An 18,964-nucleotide genomic window follows, 5' to 3' on the forward strand; every position below is an offset into this window, starting at 1 on the left:
TTTAAAGGATGATCAAACCCAAGAACACAAATATAATATATTGTATATATATATTTATTGTCTTCAAATGTGGTGTCTGCATTTATTTTCTTGTTTTTAAAGAGGAAGTAAACCCTGATGAGTTTACTTCCTCTTTCATTCCCTGCAAAGGCAAAGCATAATGGACTACTATGCATCGCATAGTAGCCCATTATGTGTCACTTACCTGACACAGGAGCCAGCGAAGTCACCGCTGACCCCTGTAGTCCGGCGCATCCATCTTCTCGTGGGGTCTCGCAGCTCCGCTGCTGTCATTCGGCGAAGCCGCGATGACGTCACTCCCGCGCATGCTCACGGGAGCCGACACGTGCGGCAGCTCCATTGTTGGAAATGCCACGCTCAGTGCGCCTGCGCGCCGCTGTCTACGGCGCATGCGCCGTAGATAGCGGTGCCTGTCTTCGGGCAAATATCTCCTAAACCGTATAGGTTTAGGAGATATTTCTTGGACCTACAGGTAAGCCTTAATCTAGGCTTACCTGTAGGTCAAAGTGGTTTGTAAGGGTTTACAACCACTTTAAGGCCAAGATTGATATAAATAGTTATATTTAAAAATTTTCTGATAATACAGAGTTAACAGGGTAATAATCTATCAACAGGATATATCAACTTTCCAAGAAGATCTTGATACAATAGAGGGGTGGACAACTACATTGCAAATGAGGTTCAATGTAGGAAAATTTAGAGTAGTGCACTTGGGGGCTAAAAATACAAAGTTACATTCTAGGGGGAGAACCTCTGGAGGAATCGAGGATGGAAAAGGATTTGGGTGTCCTAGTAGATGATAGACTCAGCAATAGCATGTAATGCCAAGCTGAAGCAAACAAGGCCAGCAGACTATTAGTGTGCATTAAAAAGGGCATCTACTCAAGAGATAAAGTTAAAATTCTATCACTTTACAAAACATTTGTTTGGCTGCATCTTGAGTATGCCACCCAGTTCTGGTCACTGATTTTCAGAAAGGATGTGCTGGAACTGGTGCGAGTTCAGAGAGGGACAACAAAGCTAATATGGGGGCTGGGGGACCTCAGTTATGAGGAACAGCTGCACACATTAAATGTATTTTCCCTAAAGAAGAGACATTTGAGAGGAGACATGATCACAATGTACAAATATCTAAATGGTGATTCTAGCACAGGGAAAAAGTTTGTTTAATAAGACACATGGCCACTTAATGAAGTTGTACGAGAAGCGGTTTAACCTTAGACTGTGTAGGGTGTTCTTTACGGTTAGAGTGGTAAGGATGTGGAAAACCCTTTCACAATCGGTGGTGTCAGCCGGAAGTGTTGATCATTTCGAAAACTCTCAGATTGGCATCTGAGCAAGCACAATATACAGGGATATAGAAGGTCGGTAGAGACCATGCCCACACATGTTGAACTGGATGGTTTGTGTCTTCATTCAATCTTATCAACTACATAACCATGTAAGATCTTTTTCAGCAATTACAGAAAATATAGAAAAAAACTCACCCAAGCTCTACCACAGGTTTATAAGATGATGAGCTGAATAACGGTGCTCAGGCCATTGTGTCCCATACATCAAAATTGCAAAAAGAATGCCAGACACTCAATTGCTTCTTAATTCTTTATTGAGCACAAACAGCAGTGCGACATCAAAACGATAATGCTGTTTCGGCAAAAGCCTTCCTCATAGCATACAGATTTACAATAAAATCAAGTTTATATAGGAAAAGGTGTCCATTCCTCCAATTCCTGTTCAGGGATGCCTAATAGTAGCAGGTATCGGATCCCCATTAGAAAGACTCAGTGAATGGGTGGATGAGCATTTACAACCCTTGGTTAAACGCTTTCCTGGCTATATTAGGGATACAGGACATTTATTGGCACACACACATGAGATTAAATGGTTGGCCAATAGTTGTTGGATCACAGTGGATGGGGCCTAGATAGAGCACCGTGCAACGTCCATGAGGACACACGGCAGGCAATGTTAATAAAAACACAACTTTGACAGTCTCTCCTCGGCTGACAAGGAGGAAGGCAGCGGTCTGCACACAGGGACACTGGAGCACACAGGGACACAGGAGGAAGGACACTTTTTTCCCAGCACTAGGCTGAACTTTATAGCGACTTTTACTGTCATGACTATATTCAGCGATTAAGGGCAATTGTATAGCGCCTCTGTTTTTGTACTTAGGACTATGCCTGCCAAAAAAGAACCACAAAAACCAAAAGGGTACTAAAGATTTCACCCCAGGCACTAGAATCTCGTGTCGCATTTCCACACTGTCATCCTCACCTGAATTACCAATTATGGCAGCCGGGTTGAGCCATTGGAACAAATTGTTGGTGCAACAGCCTCTCACATCACAGCCCCTGTATACCTGACTGAAGATGTCCTTTCCTCCACCCTGCAGGGTCTGGAAGGAAAATTAGCTTTAATCGCATTCCTATCATGTATGAATTTCTTAAAACCTTCTCAACCTTTGTATGCATTTCCGGTCCATGCATTACTAGAACAGCTTATTTTTGCTGAATTGGGATCACCCGGATAAGCATTTTCTCCCTCCTAAGAGATTTTCAGTTCTCTATCCCATGAAGGAGAAATTCACCAAGAGATGGAAAGTACCAACAGTTGACACTGTGATTTCTAGACACGTGCACACTGAAATATTTCGTTTCGGAATTTTGTTTTCGTCCGAAAAATAAATTTATTTAGTTACTCCCGAAATTCGTTTTTATTTGTGTTTTTCATTAAAAATTGCATTAGTCTTAAAATCCTAATGAATTAAGGTCATTGAAGGCTTATGGTGTCTGTCGAATGTTCAAAGAAGATTCGACGGAGCAGCTAAACTGCATCACTCCGTATAGTTTAGCTGCTCCGTCGAATCTTATTAGAGCTTTCAACAGACACCATAAGCCAAAGATTTGACGTTTGTATGTTTTTCGCTGCTTTGTTGAATCTTTGTCATTCATGTTGAATGTAGTATATGTAGTATATACAGTGGTGTGAAAAAGTGTTTGCCCCCTTCCTCATTTCCTGTTCCTTTGCATGTTTGTCACACTTAAGTGTTTCGGAACATCAAACCAATTTAAACAATAGTCAAGGACAACACAAGTAAACACAAAATGCAATTTGTAAATGAAGGTGTTTATTATTAAAGGTGAAAAAAAAATCCAAACCATCATGGCCCTGTGTGAAAAAGTGATTGCCCCCTAAACCTAATAACTGGTTGGGCCACCCTTAGCAGCAACAACTGCAACCAAGCGTTTGCGATAACGTGCAATGAGGCTTTTACAGCGTCCTGGAGGAATTTTGGCCCACTCATCTTTGCAGAATTGTCCTAATTCAGTTACATTAGAGGGTTTTCGAGCATGAACGGCCTTTTTAAGGTCATACCACAACATCTCAATAGGATTCAGGTCAGGACTTTGGCTAGGCCACTCCAAAGTCTTCATTTTGTTTTTCTTCAGCCATTCGGTGGTGGACTTGCTGGTGTGTTTAGGATCATTGTCCTGCTGCAGAACCCAAGTTCGTTTCAGCTTGAGTACACGAACAGATGGTCGGACATTCTCCTTCAGGATCTCTTGGTAGACAGCAGAATTCATAGTTCCTTTTATCACGGCAAGTCTTCCAGGTCCTGAAGCAGCAAAACAGCCCCAGACCATCACACTACCACCACCATATTTTACTGTTGGTATAATGTTCTTTTTATGAAATGCAGTGTTCCTTCTACGCCAGATATATTTGGACACACACCTTCCAAAGAGTTCCACTTTTGTCTCATCGGTCCACAGAATGTTGTCCCAAAAGTCTTGGGGATCATCAAGATGTGTTGTGGAGAAATTGAGACGAGCTTTGATGTTCTTTTTGCTCAGCAGTGGTTTTCTCCTTGGAACTCTGCCATGCAGGCCATTTTTTCCCAGTCTTTTCCTGATGGTGGAGGCATGAACGCTGACCTTAACTGAGGCAAGTGAGGCCTGCAGTTCCATGGACGTTGTTGTGGGGTCTTTTGTGACCTCTTGGATGAGTCGTCGCTGCGCTCTTGGGGTAATTTTGGGCGGCCGGCCACTCCTGGGAAGGTTCACCACTGTTCCATGTCTTCGCCATTTGTGGATAATGGCTCTCACTGTGGTTCGCTGGATTCCCAAAGCTTTGGAAATGGCTTTATAACCCTTTCCAGACTGATAGATCTCAATTACTTTCTTTCTCAATTGTTCCTGAATTTCTTTGGGTCTCGGCATGATGTGTAGCTTTTAAGGATCTTCTGGTGGACCTTACTGTGTCAAGCAGCTCCTATTTAAGTGATGCCTTGATTGTGAACAGGTGTGGCAATAATCAGGCCTGGGTGTGGCTATAGAAATTGAACTCAGGTGTGGACAACCACAGTTATAGTATGTTTTAACAAGGGGGGGCAATCACTTTTTCACACAGGGCCATGATGGTTTTGATTTTTTTTCACCTTTAATAATAAACACCTTCATTTACAAATTGCATTTTGTGTTTACTTGTGTTGTCCTTGACTATTGTTTAAATTGGTTTGATGTTCCGAAACACTTAAGTGTGACAAACATGCAAAGGAACAGGAAATGAGGAAGGGGGCAAACACTTTTTCACACCACTGTAGTTGTAGTATATAGTTCAAACAGAAAATGGACTGGTGATAGTGATCACTGATCAGACAGGTAACAAGATATGGTGAGGGCAGTGAAAATCTATTTAAAGGCAACTGCTCAGATTCGTAAGGCCTCTTTCACACTAACGTCCCGTTCAGGCCCGCCTGTCAGTTTTTCAGGCGGACCTGAACGGGTGCTCCATAGAGCTCTATGGAGCGTCGGATGTCAGTGGTGACATGTCCGCTGACATCCGACCCGCTCCGATCCGAAAAAGTGTAACGGAGGAAAAAGCTATTTTTCCATCCGTCTGCGGATCGGATCGGGTGACGACGGGCACTGCGGTCCGTCGTCATCCGATCTCCCATAGGGGAGAGCGGCGCTGTGACAGGTCCGTCCCTGCGCAGTGTGCAGAGACGGAGCTGTCATCTTCCTGCTCAGCGGGGATCGGCGGAGTGATCCCCGCTGAGCAAACGGACATCCACGGGGCGGATCAGAACTGATCCGCCCCGTGTGAAAGGACCCTTAGACTGGTGTCTTATTTATTCTGCCAGAGGGTTCTCAGAAAGGACAGGCAGCGTCTAAATCCACTGTCGCTAAGTGGATTCGGCAAGTTATAATTCAAACGTATAATTTAAGGAGTAAGATCCCCCCATTTCAAGTTAAGGCGTATTCTACCAGGGCGGTTAGTGCTTCTACAGCAGTGCGTCATCAGACCACCATGGCTCAGATCTGTAATGTTGCATGATATTTTAAGACAGGGGTGCTTTTTTCTAGTAGGAAAGCTCCTACTTTGGGTATTATGCTTTTGCCTTCTCTATTTTGTTCCACTTCCCCTTCCATTTCATGGCTAGGGACAGTGGGCTCCTATCCCCGTGGTTATAACACCTGTAAACAGTGTAAAAGACATAGAAAAAGCAAGTCTGTTATTTCTTTTTCAACTGGTAGAACATATCCAGTAAAAAAAATTATAAATTGTAACTCAAGGATGATTGTCTACCTAATTGATTGAGTACTTGTAAAGTACAGTATGTGGGATATACTCTCCGCAATCTACGTATTAGAATATCAGAACACTACAATGACACTTTAAATAGCAATGCAAAAGATATTTCAAATGTATCGAAACATTTTAGAACAGTCCATGGTGGTAATCTGGAGTCTTTTTTCTTTTTGCGGTCTGGAGCAGGTGAGAAGATCTGTTGGGGGGGGGGGGGGGTACACACACAAAACCCTACTTTAGCAGGAGGTGTGGTGGATACACAGATTGAATATTCAATTTCCTAGTGGAATGAACCATAGAATGGATGTGAATTTGTTTTTAAAATAATATAATTTGATGCCACAGGGGGTTAATAATCGTTTGCCCTAGAGTTTTCAGTCTGTGTTTCCATTATTTCCCTCCCCCTTTTCTCTGGTTCTACCAACCTCACATGATTTTAATTGTTAATTGGTTTTAAATTGGATTGTACCATCCCCCTTTTTTGGAGGAATAGACACCTTTTCCTATATAAATACCAAACCAAAGTGTAGCGCTTAACAAAGTTATGAATAGTCTAGTTAGTGCATCATCATACAGTTTAACCAAAACACCTTAAGTGTGACAATTCTTGAAAACTTGCATAGAAATAAAAAATACAGTCCAAACGAATAAAAATAAATTAAAAGTCTCTATGTGAGGAGTTGATCCAGTCCAAACGTGAAATACAGGTCACCATCCACCTTCTTAAATGAGACTAGCATGCAGGCACCCTGTGATGTTCCCGTCACCTTTAGAATTAAAGGCTTACCGGATAGTATGGATCCAAACGAATCTATATTCGAAGGATCATACAAGCTTATGACTTAGAAGCCAAAATTTGCAGGTGTAGATTTTCAAGGAAGTATCAACTCAGACTCCTCATAAAGTTGTCCCAACTAGTTGTTAAATCCACATCAGTATACTCCAGCTCAAAATGTTGAACTCATACAAAGGAAAAATAAGGAGTTTGTATCAACAACAACTAATAGAACACATACTATAAAATCATTTTGTACCTGTAGTACCCGGTATGTAGTATATCTGATCACTTGCCCGTGTGGTAAACAATATGTGGGGAGGACGACAAGGACGTTTGCGATTAGAGTGGGGGAACACATAGCCTTAATAAAGAGTAAGGTCTCTAAACACACTGTCCCGAGACACTATAGGGAACATCATAACAGTGACCCAACAGGTACCCAATTTTTAGCTATTGACAAATATACACCTCCGTGGAGGGGGGGTGCTATGACTCGGGGTGTTTCCAGATTAGAAACCTACTGGATATATTTGATTCGTTCTTACTCGCCATTTGGTTTGAACATAGAATGGGATATTAATGCCTTCATTAATAATGGTTAATATGCACATTGATAATATTTTATTTTAGTGCTTTATTTTAATTTGTTTATCTGTTTTAACATTTTTTGATTTTTTGATTTTTATGTAAGTGGCAGCCTTTCTATTATTGCTGTTTATGTTATACTAATAATATTGGTCTTGGGACAGAATTCTATCTGCCTTAGGTGCTATCAGTACTTGTCACAGTGCTTGTCCGGGCATGTGTTGTGTCGGTGCTGATATATATTTTGTATAAAGATTGTTTTAAAAACATCTTTTCATTACATATACATAATCGTTCCCATCCCATACTTATTAGTATGGGTGTACTTAAATGTACATCCCCTCTAGGATGTATGGTCCGGCGTATGTTTACATATGTTCCACTTGACACCGGAGATGATGTATTTTCATTACATCACTTCCTGTTGTCGGATACATCCTGGCCGGATGTGTTGTACCTTCCGTTCACGTCACTTCCGATGTTCGACGCTCTCCGATGGGTTGTGACGTATTTCCTCTTACGCCGCCCCTTGCGTCGGACGTGCGTGTGGTGCTGGTGCTTCCGGTACGCGGTGCGTTCCATCGCCGCTTGACGGGGGCATCAGTGCTCTCTATGTACGACACGCCCACTGTGTTGGTGCCTCCCTGTGGTGGGTGTGGCTTTGTCGGCATAGGTGGCTGGGTATGATAATGATTGGATCCGTACCCATGCCCCTTATGCGTTTAATCATGACCCGGAAACACTACTAACGGTATTACAGAGTGGAATAAATCACAACGTCTGGCTAATTTTTACGTTGGGTATGTTTCTAATGTTTGGGCCAACCTAGTTTTCATTTATTGGTTTATTTTACACATGTTTGGGCATGGTCTGTCTGCTGATACATGCTGTAACATTGTAATGAGGCGTGGAACGCACGCCGGGCGCCATCTTAAACCGGAAATGACACGCGGTGACACAGGCAGATGGAATTCTCGCCCAAATTGACTGTTTACTATATAAGTGATGATGCTACAGTGTAGTGCTACCCCAGATGACGTCTGTAGAGGACGAAACGCGTCGGGACTACTGCTGTAGCACTGTTTTTATGGATTAAGCGCTTGATTTCTTTGGTTACATGTGAGTTCATTACTTTTTTATTAAATTTTTTTCTCTTAAACGGATTTACACTATTGTGGCTCCTTATTTTTCCTTTGTATGAGTTCAACATTTTGAGCTGGAGTATACTGATGTGGATTTAACAACTAGTTGGGACAACTTTATGAGGAGTCTGAGTTGATACTTCCTTGAAAATCTACACCTGCAAATTTTGGCTTCTAAGTCATAAGCTTGTATGATCCTTCGAATATAGATTCGTTTGGATCCATACTATCCGGTAAGCCTTTAATTCTAAAGGTGACGGGAACATCACAGGGTGCCTGCATGCTAGTCTCATTTAAGAAGGTGGATGGTGACCTGTATTTCACGTTTGGACTGGATCAACTCCTCACATAGAGACTTTTAATTTATTTTTATTCGTTTGGACTGTATTTTTTATTTCTATGCAAGTTTTCAAGAATTGTCACACTTAAGGTGTTTTGGTTAAACTGTATGATGATGCACTAACTAGACTATTCATAACTTTGTTAAGCGCTACACTTTGGTTTGGTATTTGTTTTATTATTCACTGTTTTATCCTTGTGATTGTGTTAGCAGCTTTCTTTCTTTTTTGGATAGCGCAGTGTCACAGGGAAACCTTTTCCTATATAAACTGGATTTTATTGTAAATCTGTATGCTATGAGGAAGGCTTTTGCCGAAACAAGTTAGAGTTTTTGATGTCACACTGCTGTTTGTGCTCAATAAAGAATTAAGAAGAATTAAGTTGCTGATATTTCGACTCACCAGCATCCATCTTTATCTGGAATATCATTCTTCGGTGGACTAATCTTTTATATAAAACTCCATAAAGTTCCTTGTACTAAGCTTCTATAATATGCTGTATATCTGATTACATTGATGAACTCGGTATTAGATTGTGAGTTCTCACGAGCAGGCCCCTCCTAACCCCTTTGTCTTGATATGTATTGTAACTGTACTATCTCCATTTTTTTTAAATTACATTTTTAAGCTCTGCACAAACTGTTGGTGCTATATAAATCCTGTTTAATAACAATAAGTATAGCATACAGTATTACATATATATTTCTATGTGATTTTTTTGCATTTTTTATAGTACCATTCTGTACAGTAGATGTATTATACAGCTGACATGTGCTTGTTGCATTTTATCTCTAGACAAATGATGAAAAGAGTAGAACAAGCCCTTTAACCTGCAGCAATCAAGTCAACAAAACAGAAACAGTACAACAGAACAAACCAATAGAGGTTTTAGGTGAGAAAAACACACTGTGAACTGCGAATAGCCAGGATTCCATGCTAAGCAATTTATGAGGCTTTACACCAGGGATCTACAAGCTTTTCAGTATGAGGCCCAGAGGTTATATTCTAAAAACTTCTGCAGCACCCCCCCAAAAAAACAACAACTGTTTTATAAATAAAGGAGCCCCCACCTTCATCAGGTGCCCCATCAGAGCCTCCATTAGGCTAGGTTCACATATCTGCGGGTGTGGATCACAGGTAAAATCAAATTTTTTCCCAAATACCCAGAGAAATGCACTTTTTTTAAAGCAGAAACTTATAGGCATCCCCACACAACAGCAACCCTGGTGTGTGAGGACCCTGCAATTCAGTGCAACACAATTGAAAAAAACGGTCAGGGAATATTTTCCCTGCATTTCTGCAGGTAGGGCAACCCATTGAAGAAAATGGAATAGATTGCCCTATACACAGAATGTAACAGAGTGCTGATGGGAGTGTTCTGGCGAAGGACCGTCCCCCTGTCAGAACACAACAGCGCAGTGGGGGAGATCACTGTACTGAGATTGGATCATTAGTACAGCGGCTCCGACCGGAGCTGACACTTTTTTTTTTTTCAACCCGCTGGGTTGAACGGAAAAAGCTAATAGTGTGTACCAGGCTTTAGTCTTTTTTTTAAGGCTTACTGTTTTGTTTTTCTGTTTCTTTGGAAAGACACTGACCCCCAGGGTTAAAGTAGCAGCTTATCTGAATCAGTGGTTATTGTCTGATAGCTATTATATTCTTGGGAACTATAACATTGGACAAGCACTTTAGTTTTGAATGGTTTCAATTGTTAAAAGCTTTGCTGATTTTTTACCACTCGATCCGTTGGATTAACTATATCATTGTCAATAATTGTTTATAACTACAATATTCTATGTTCTAGATGTGCCTACATTAGGAGAAGCTTTGCAAAGATTTCCAGAGGATGACACAGGGAATAGTCTTCAAAATGCAGCAGAGGAGGAAAAGCACATTGGCAGCTGGGTACCCCAATACACAGACCTGCAATTGGTGGATGCGCAGAGTGGACATGATTATGTGTGGGGCTCACAGCAGAGTGAGTTCAGTGCTGACCTTCCTTCTGATTACAACACCCCTGAAGAGCCACAAGCGCAAGGTACCAATATTTACAGACTGTTATCATTTGGCAGAACCCATTGGGGATTACATTTTTATGCCTGTCAGAGATTTTTATGTGAGATCCATGTTGGCTGTGAGATCAGGAACTTAAGTAAATAATATACTTCCCTATTGTCCTGATATTACTGGAGATAAATATTCTGTTTAAAGCAAACCTGTATGCTGCCCCTCATCCCCAAAAGCACATATTCACCTTTCCTTTCCCTCTCATGCTGCTTTGTTTAACTGCTGGAAACTAAGAATTACTTTTGTGTATGGAGGAGCATATGCCTCAATTCTTCCTGTTAGATAACCGTGCTGGTACTTGGTGATTGACCCCTCACTGTCAGAAATTTACTTAGAGGCTTTGTCCACCCATGTGGTGGATAGGGGGTAGAAAAAGGTGATTACTGCACCCAGACTGCCTACAGACAAGTTAACATTGAAATGGTAATTTCCAATACAACATATTGTGGCAGTGTGGCAGTGTCACTTGCCAACCATGCCCCTTTTGAGTCAATGGGCCCATGGCGCAACTGCTTGTAAGATACGTGGGTGTGGCATGGTCCAGAAGGATATCACTTTCAATTAATTAACTTTCAATCATATTCCCTTTTTTCTTTGATCACTTTCAATTCGTTTTTATTTACGATTTGTAGGATACAAATACAAACCTGTACAAATATGTGAAGTAACCAACAAATGGAGAATTTCCAGAGTGCATCCATATGTCATTAGAGATAAAGGGTAATGCATGTTGCATTATAGCATTACTGTAACTATTCACATTGTACAAACATCAAGAAAAAAGGACAGGGGGAGAGTAAATCATGCGTCTTCAACTGTGACTGGGAGATACTCGTGGATTGAATGCAGAGGTTGGGTTCGCTATATAGAGAAGAGCCAGTAAACGTATTGCCCAAGTATTGCCCAAGGCATCCCAAGCTGGGGGTCCAAGGGAAAAAGAAGAGTGAGGAAAGTGGGACAGCATAGAAAAGGTGAAAGGAGAACAAGAGGAGGACGTCAGGGACACCACGATCAGAAGCCTAGGACTTCAATGCCTAAAACAGTGTATAGCTTGCTGGCTACATGGAAAGGTGGGCATAATGTATCCATGGGACCCAGGTTTTTAGGAACTTCTTATGCATATCTAAGATAGTACTGGTACGTTTTTAATTGATAAAATAGATGTATATGCAGTGACTAACTTCTGCAAAGGACACAAACTGTTGTTTCCAGGATTTTGCGATATGTTGTTTTGCTGCTAGTAAAACATATGTTGCCAATTTGAAGTGGGATCTCATGAGACCTGGAGGCTTTTAATGTAATAGGACGTGCCCAGGGTCCCTAGGGAAGGGGCAGATTAGCAACATTTGTAATAGTTTAAGGACCTTCATACAAAATCTGGAAAGCATGGAACACGACCACCAAGTATGAAGAAAACTCCCTGGGGATAAGCAGCTGGTCCAGAAGGATTTCAATGTAAAACCCACCTTTGGGATCAAAAAACAGGCATTCAGAATACAAGACTGTCACCTGGCTCGAAACCATGTATAAAAATGTATCCACTGGAGAAAACTTTTTAGAGGTGTTTACAAACCAGCTGCACGAGTATTGCCGCATACACACGATTGGACTTTCCGGCAGACTTGGTCCGGCAGACTGGAATCCATTGGACAATTCGATCGTGTGGGGGCTCCAGCGGACTTTTTTTCCCAAAAGTCCGGCGGACCTAGAAATAAAACATGTTTCAAATCTATCCGACGGACTCAAGTCCGACGGACTAAAAATCGGGAAAACCATTCGCCTGTGTGCTAGTCCGACGGACCAAATACGACTCAAGGGCAACTATTGGCTACTGGCTATTGAACTTCCTTGTTTAGTCCCATTTATGTCATCACGTTCAAAACGAACAAACTTTCAAACTGACTTAGTCCAGTCGTGTGTGGCCAAGTCCATTTAGTTCAGAAAGTCCGTCGGACCTCCACCGAAAGTCCATCGGGAAGACCGTCGGCCCTAGTCCGTCAAAAAGTCCGGTTGTGTGTATTCGCGGCATAAATGAGGAGTAAATGAGACCTAAAGCTGACCAAACACTGGCATTTTTTTTTTTAAGCCAGAAAAGACTCCAGCTACAGCTATTGTATTTTGACAGCCAACCCTATCAGCTGTCAAAATAATTGTACAGCGGCTACATTTGATTGGATACAGCTGCTGTTTAAGCAAACATTATCCAGCAGGCTCCTCTGACAAAAAACGGTTGAACCATCAACTCCTTTTAAATGGAGTGAAGCCAGCAGACATTGTAACTGGACAAAATTTGCATTGTGTGGCCAGCTTAAGCTCTACCATTAAATAACAGATATACTAGGTGACTATGTGAATGGTTTATAGTCAAACAGATCACTGACCTCTACTACATGCTGAACCAGCAAGTTGGAATATCTCTGATGGAGAGAAGCAGGGACTATAGGGTAGCCCTAAAAAGTCCAATTATCACTCAAGAATCTCAATGGGCTGCTGAATAAATGGTGGGATTAAGTGATTTATGTCAGCCTTTTGTCTATAGGTACCTGTAGATATGGTTAGTATTGCATCATTCTGTATGTGCTTTATTGTATATGGAAAACTCTTTGTACTGTTCCATTAGTGTCTTTTTCCTTTTAATCTAGCAATAAGTGTGTATCTTTTAACTCATTTCCCCCAGTAACAATGGTGTGTCACTCTGTCACTGTGAAGGGAAACAATAGGTGGTTGCCACTAATAAGGCAACAGATTGACCTATTCAATGAACAGAGCATGAAATACCAGCAGGTGAAAATGTGCTGCTTATAGAACAGAGAGCGCTAAACGTGACTCCTATGGAGACAAAATGGAGTCAAACTCATAGGAAATTCAGAAAACACATCTGATGGCAATGGGATTTTCAGATACCAACTATCTGGAATTCTCATGTCTTTTTAAGTTTTTAGTATAAATAGTGCATTGGCCATTCAATACTTTGTGCCTTTTATATCTGCCTAGAGTTTAGTTTTATTACCCTATTACAAATTATTAAATTTTAACTGCAAAAATGAAATCCGAAAAGAGGAAGGGGGTCATATACGCAAGGATTGTAATGCTATGCATATTAAAGTTATTTCTATGTATAGTTTTTAACTACATATGAACATTAGATGGGTGGATGTGCTTACAATTAGGCTGCTTTCACACTGGGGCGAGAGCAGCGTCGGCGGTAAAGCGCCGCTATTTTTAGCGGCGCTTTACCGTCGTTTTAGCGGCGGTGTGCGGGCGCTAGCGGGGTGGTTTTAACCCCCGCTAGCGGCCGAAAAGGGGTTAAACCCGCCCGCAAAGCGCCGCTGCAGCGGCGCTTTGCCGGCGGTATTGCCGCGGTGTCCCATTGATTTCAATGGGTAGCAGCGGTATAGGAGCGGTGAATACACCGCTCCTTCACCGCTGCAAAGATGCGGCTGGCAGGACTTTTTTCACCGTCCTGCCAGCGCATCGCTCCAGTGTGAAAGCCCTCCGGCTTTCACACTGGAGTTAAAGGGGCCGGTTTTTTTCAGGCGTTACACAGGCGCTATTTATAGCGCTGTAACGCCTGAATACCGCCCCAGTGTGAAAGCAGCCTAAATGAAGGCTCTGACTCCTGCTTTGCAGTACCACACAATTATTGCGTTTTACTGTTTTTTCTACCAGTGAAATCCTATGGGGCTGATTTACTAGAGGGAAAATAGACTATGCACTTTGCAAAGTGCAGTTGCACTCTGTAAGAGCAGTTACTCCAGAGCTTAGTAAATGAGCAGAAGCTCTGCTGACTTCCATCATCCAATCATGTTCAAGAAAAAATACAGTTTTATTTTTTCCTTGCATGTGATTGGGTATTCATTGTAAAGTGAAGCTTTACCTCATTTACTAGGCTCGGGAGCAACTGCACTGGTTGATGCATTAAAAACAATTCACTCCTTGTGTGGCTGATCTCTCAGCAGTTGTTAAGAGGAAGCAGATTGATTGCATTGAGCCAGTAAGATACCTTCTAATCTAGAGGCTAATCTAAAAATCTTGATGTTTAATACAATACTGAAATGTGAAAACGTCATATAAAATGTATTTCATTGAGACATTATTGTATCTGGAATTATACAAAAAAAGAATTGCAAGTAGTGTTTACCTGCAGCAGCTTCAAAAACTCTGCGGATACTGCCAGTACCAGGCCGCCTAATAAGCACTTTTAATAGTATATAGAAATTGTGGTGTACCGTCAAATCAATAATTAATAGATAGCTAACCTTTAATGTATACCATACAGAGGAGAACAAGGAAGCAGGACTTTGAATGAAGTATGAAGAGGGTCAAATGTTGTGTGGCGTTACAGTATAATTAACATATATAAAATATGTGTAAAAGAGTTGGACATTTGTCTTATAATAATTCATATTTGATAGAAAATTGATATACTACACACATAATTAAATACCTGCATAGAGCAAAATATTGAATGCAAAACTTTATTCTATACATAAATACATAATTCATAAATAAGCCAAAAAAATAATAGCACTTAATACATATGGAAAAGCCCAAAATTTAATAGCACACGACTAGCATATAATCAAATACATAATGAGCAGAATCCACAATGACGTGGTAGGATACAGTATACGATTTAAACACGACATCTGTTGGCTCAGCGCGTTTCGTGACTTGATGTCACTCATCAGGAGAAAGAGTGTAAACGTGTAAGATCTCTCTGTAATGATATATTATGCATTTCTTTTTTTGATTTATATAGTCTTTATTTATTTTCATAATAATTTTTCCATTCATAAACTTTATACAGTTAAACACTCCGTTTTCCACATTAACATTTCCCTCCCCCTCTCCCCCCCCCTCATGTACATAACAGGAAGAAGCAGTGGGCCCCTCATACACAAACTATGCATTTCTAGTTGGACTAATATAGTCACAAGTGTGAAAAATAAATAAATAAAAAGAAATAGGGGTAAAACACCCTATATAATACTTACAGGGTACCCATGTGCATTTGATACGGTACGGAAGGTCATGCCGAGATGGTATGTTAGGCGACAGACAGCCCAACAGGCAACCCTCCAAAGGACGGTCATGTATTAGGCTGTGATATGGGTGAGCATGTGTGATCATAAAAAAACAAATTGGGGCTGTAAAAAGTAAATTAAAATTAAAAAAGTGAGTGATCCGTGTATTAAATAACAGTTCATAGTAGGAAAAAAGGGAAAAATGGTGCATGAAAGTGTATGAAGTGGACCAAATACCAGGATTCCAACACCCATTGTTGCCTGAAAAAGTGATAGTAGACACAATGTGAAGGAAATAATATATCACATAAAGGGAAAAATCACATGAAAATCATGCAATACCTCAAAGGGGAAAGGGTGAAGGAAAACAAAGAGGTGTGCATTCTGGGTGATAATATTTGGAAATAACAGGGATAGTTACCTGGTGACATTGCACACAGAGACATGATGTACATGTGTGAGGAGAAAAGCCAGAGTGTGAACAAGACTCCCAGTGGGGGTATAAGTACCACCCAACATTCCCTGGGCTTCTCCCATTTATAATCATGGATAGGAAGCCAGCATCCATTGTTGCCTGGAAAAGTAGAGAGTATAGTGGATACAAAGTGACAGAAAACATACCACTAAAGACAAAAGAGAATAGAAAGGTGAAACATCGCATGAAGATCATGCAGTTTCCCAAAAAAGTAGGAAGGGTGAGGAAAAAAAAGATGTGCAAAAAAGTGAAGGAGGAGGAGCCCAAGGAGTGCTCTTCTACCCCCACTGGGAGTCTTGTTCACGTTCTGGCTTTTCTCCTCACACATGTACATCATGTCTCTGTGCAATGTCACCACTAACTATCCCCGTTATTTCCTCTCTATCACTGCACACCTCTTTGTTTTCCTTCACCCTTCTCCTGATGAGTGACATCAAGTCACGAAACACGTTGAGCCAACAGATGTCGTGTTTAAATCGTATACTGTATCCTACCACGTCATTGTGGATTCTGATCATGCATTATGTATTTAATTATATTTCAATCATGTGCTGTGAAATTTTTGTCTTTTCCATATGTATCATGTGCTATTCGTTTTTAAGATAATTTATTAACCTCCCTGGCGGTACGATTATTTCGGATTTTAGGTGCTAAAAGCGGTACAATTATTTTGCATGAAAATTTGGTGTTTTATATTGTAGTCCTGTAATTCTTAGGAATAACTCTCTTAAATCTGTCCAAACCAGAGTCTAGCAGACATCCCGGGTATGATAAAGTTTGAAAAATGAAATCATAAATTATAATATAATAAATAACTATAAATAATTATACCAAATAATAATATAACAATAATAAAAAATATTCAATAATGTAATCAAATCAAAAACACTGAAATTTGCTCAGTTGCAGAATTGTCACTGTCATCACTTTTCAATATTTGATGACGTATCTCCCCACAGATCACTATCGCTCAATTCTGCGAGTGATTCCAATTTATTATCACTGTTTTCTAGCTGGTCTAAAATCATTTTTGATGTAAAGGGACAGTTTTGGTAGTTATGGACAATCTCCAGTTTCCAGGCATAAAGAACAGTTTTTATAATATAAAACTGCATGCAGGGCACTGGGCAGAACACTAGGAACAAAGGGGATGTGAAATAATTACATACAGCAATGTAATTTGTAAGATTACATTATACTGCATGAAATGTGTGTGTTTTACTTTTTGAATTTGGCACCGATCTCCATCCCCGTGCGTCGCAATGCTTGCAGGGAACGGAGATCGGCACCGTGATGAATTGAGCGGAGGACGAGCCGCTCGTACAGCGGGGGGACATTGCTGGAACCAAGGGAGAAGGTAAGTAAACCTCCTCCTGGATTCAGTGATGCAGTCCCGAGTCTGGCTCGGGGTTACCGCTTTTGGTATAAAACTTCCACCCCGAGCCAGACTCGGGAATTCCGCCAGGGGGGTTAATTATGTATTTATGCATGGAATAAAGTTTTTCATTCAATATTTTACTCTATGCAGGCATTTAATTATACCTGTAGTATATCAATTTTCTATCGAATATGAATTATTATGAGACAAATGTCCTACTCTTTTATACATATTATAGATATGTTAACCACTTCAGCCCCGGAAGATTAGGCTGCTCAATGACCAGAGCACTTTTTACAATTTGGCAGTTCGCTGCTTTAACTAGTAATTACGCAATCATGCAATGTTGTACCCACACAAAATTTGCGTCCTTTTTTTCCCCACAAATAGAGCTTTCTTTTGATGGCATTTGATTGCCTCTGTGTTTTGTATTTTTTGCAATATAAATGGAAATGGAAAATGGAAAATGGAAAATTTTGAAAAAATAAATATTTTTTACTTTTTGTTATAAGAAAAATCCAAATAAACTCAATTTTAGTCATACATTTAGGCCAAAATGTATCTAGCCACGTGTCTCATTTTCTGAAATTCACGCAGCTTTTAGTTCATGACTGCTTGCCTCATTTCTTTAGGTGCTAAAGTGGCAGGGAAGTACACCCCCCCCCCCCCAAATTACCCAATTTTGGAATGTAGACACCCAAGGAAATTTCTGGGAGGCTTGTTGAGCCCATTGAATATATATATTTTTTTCTCACAAGTGATTGAAAAATGACAAAAAAAAATCACAAAGTTGCTACTAAGTGATATATTGCTCAAACATGCCATGGGCATATGTGGAATTACATCGCAAAATACATTCTGCTGCTTCTCCTGAGTACGGAGATACCACATGTGTGAGACTTTTTGGGTGCCTAGCCGCGTACGTCACCCCAAAATCCAATCACTGCCTTCAGGCTAACGGAGTAAATTTTAGATTTCACTCCTCACTACCTATCACAGTTTTTATGGCCATAAAATACCAACATAGCACAACCCCCCCCCCCCAAATGACCCCATTTTGGAAAGTAGACACCCCAAGCTGTTTGCTGAGAGGCATGTTGAGTCCATGGAATATTTTATATTTTCCCACAAGTTGTTGGAAAATTACAATTTATTTATTGTTTATTTTTTGCACAATTGTCACTAAATGATATATTGCTCAAACATGCCATGGGCATATGTGAAATTACACCCCAAAATACATTCTTCAGCTTCTCCTGAGTATGAGGATACCAATGTTTGAGACTTTTTGGGAGCCTAGCCCTGTACAGGACCCTGAAAACCAATCACCGCCTTCAGGCTTTCTAAGGGGCGTAAAATAGTGATTTTACTCCTCACTATCACAGTTACGGAGGCCCTGAAATGTCCAGATAGCACAACCCCCCCAAATGACCCCATTTTGGAAAGTAGACACCCTAAGGTATTTGCTAAGAGGCATAGTGAGTATTTTGCAGCTGTCAGCAAATAGCATGGGGTGTCTAATTTCCAAAAAAGGGTCATTTGGGGGAAGGTTGAACTG

General features: G+C 40.7%; 1 protein-coding gene across 2 annotated transcripts in view; it reads left to right on the forward strand.

The window, feature by feature from the left end:
- The window catches only part of SEC16B (SEC16 homolog B, endoplasmic reticulum export factor), a 392,979-nt gene that overhangs the window by 268,183 nt on the left and 105,832 nt on the right, over window positions 1–18,964 (forward strand). For both annotated transcript variants that reach the window (XM_077453184.1, XM_077453185.1), the window contains 2 exons: window positions 9,255–9,351; window positions 10,264–10,497. In XM_077453184.1, the coding sequence (XP_077309310.1) occupies window positions 9,255–9,351; window positions 10,264–10,497 (331 nt within the window). The remainder of the gene's footprint in view (window positions 1–9,254; window positions 9,352–10,263; window positions 10,498–18,964) is intronic.

Source organism: Lithobates pipiens, unplaced genomic scaffold (genome assembly GCF_037356315.1).
Source record: "Lithobates pipiens isolate NorthernLeopardFrog02 unplaced genomic scaffold, aLitPip1_a1.2 Scaffold_23, whole genome shotgun sequence".
In the NCBI taxonomy this organism is placed as follows: domain Eukaryota; kingdom Metazoa; phylum Chordata; class Amphibia; order Anura; family Ranidae; genus Lithobates; species Lithobates pipiens.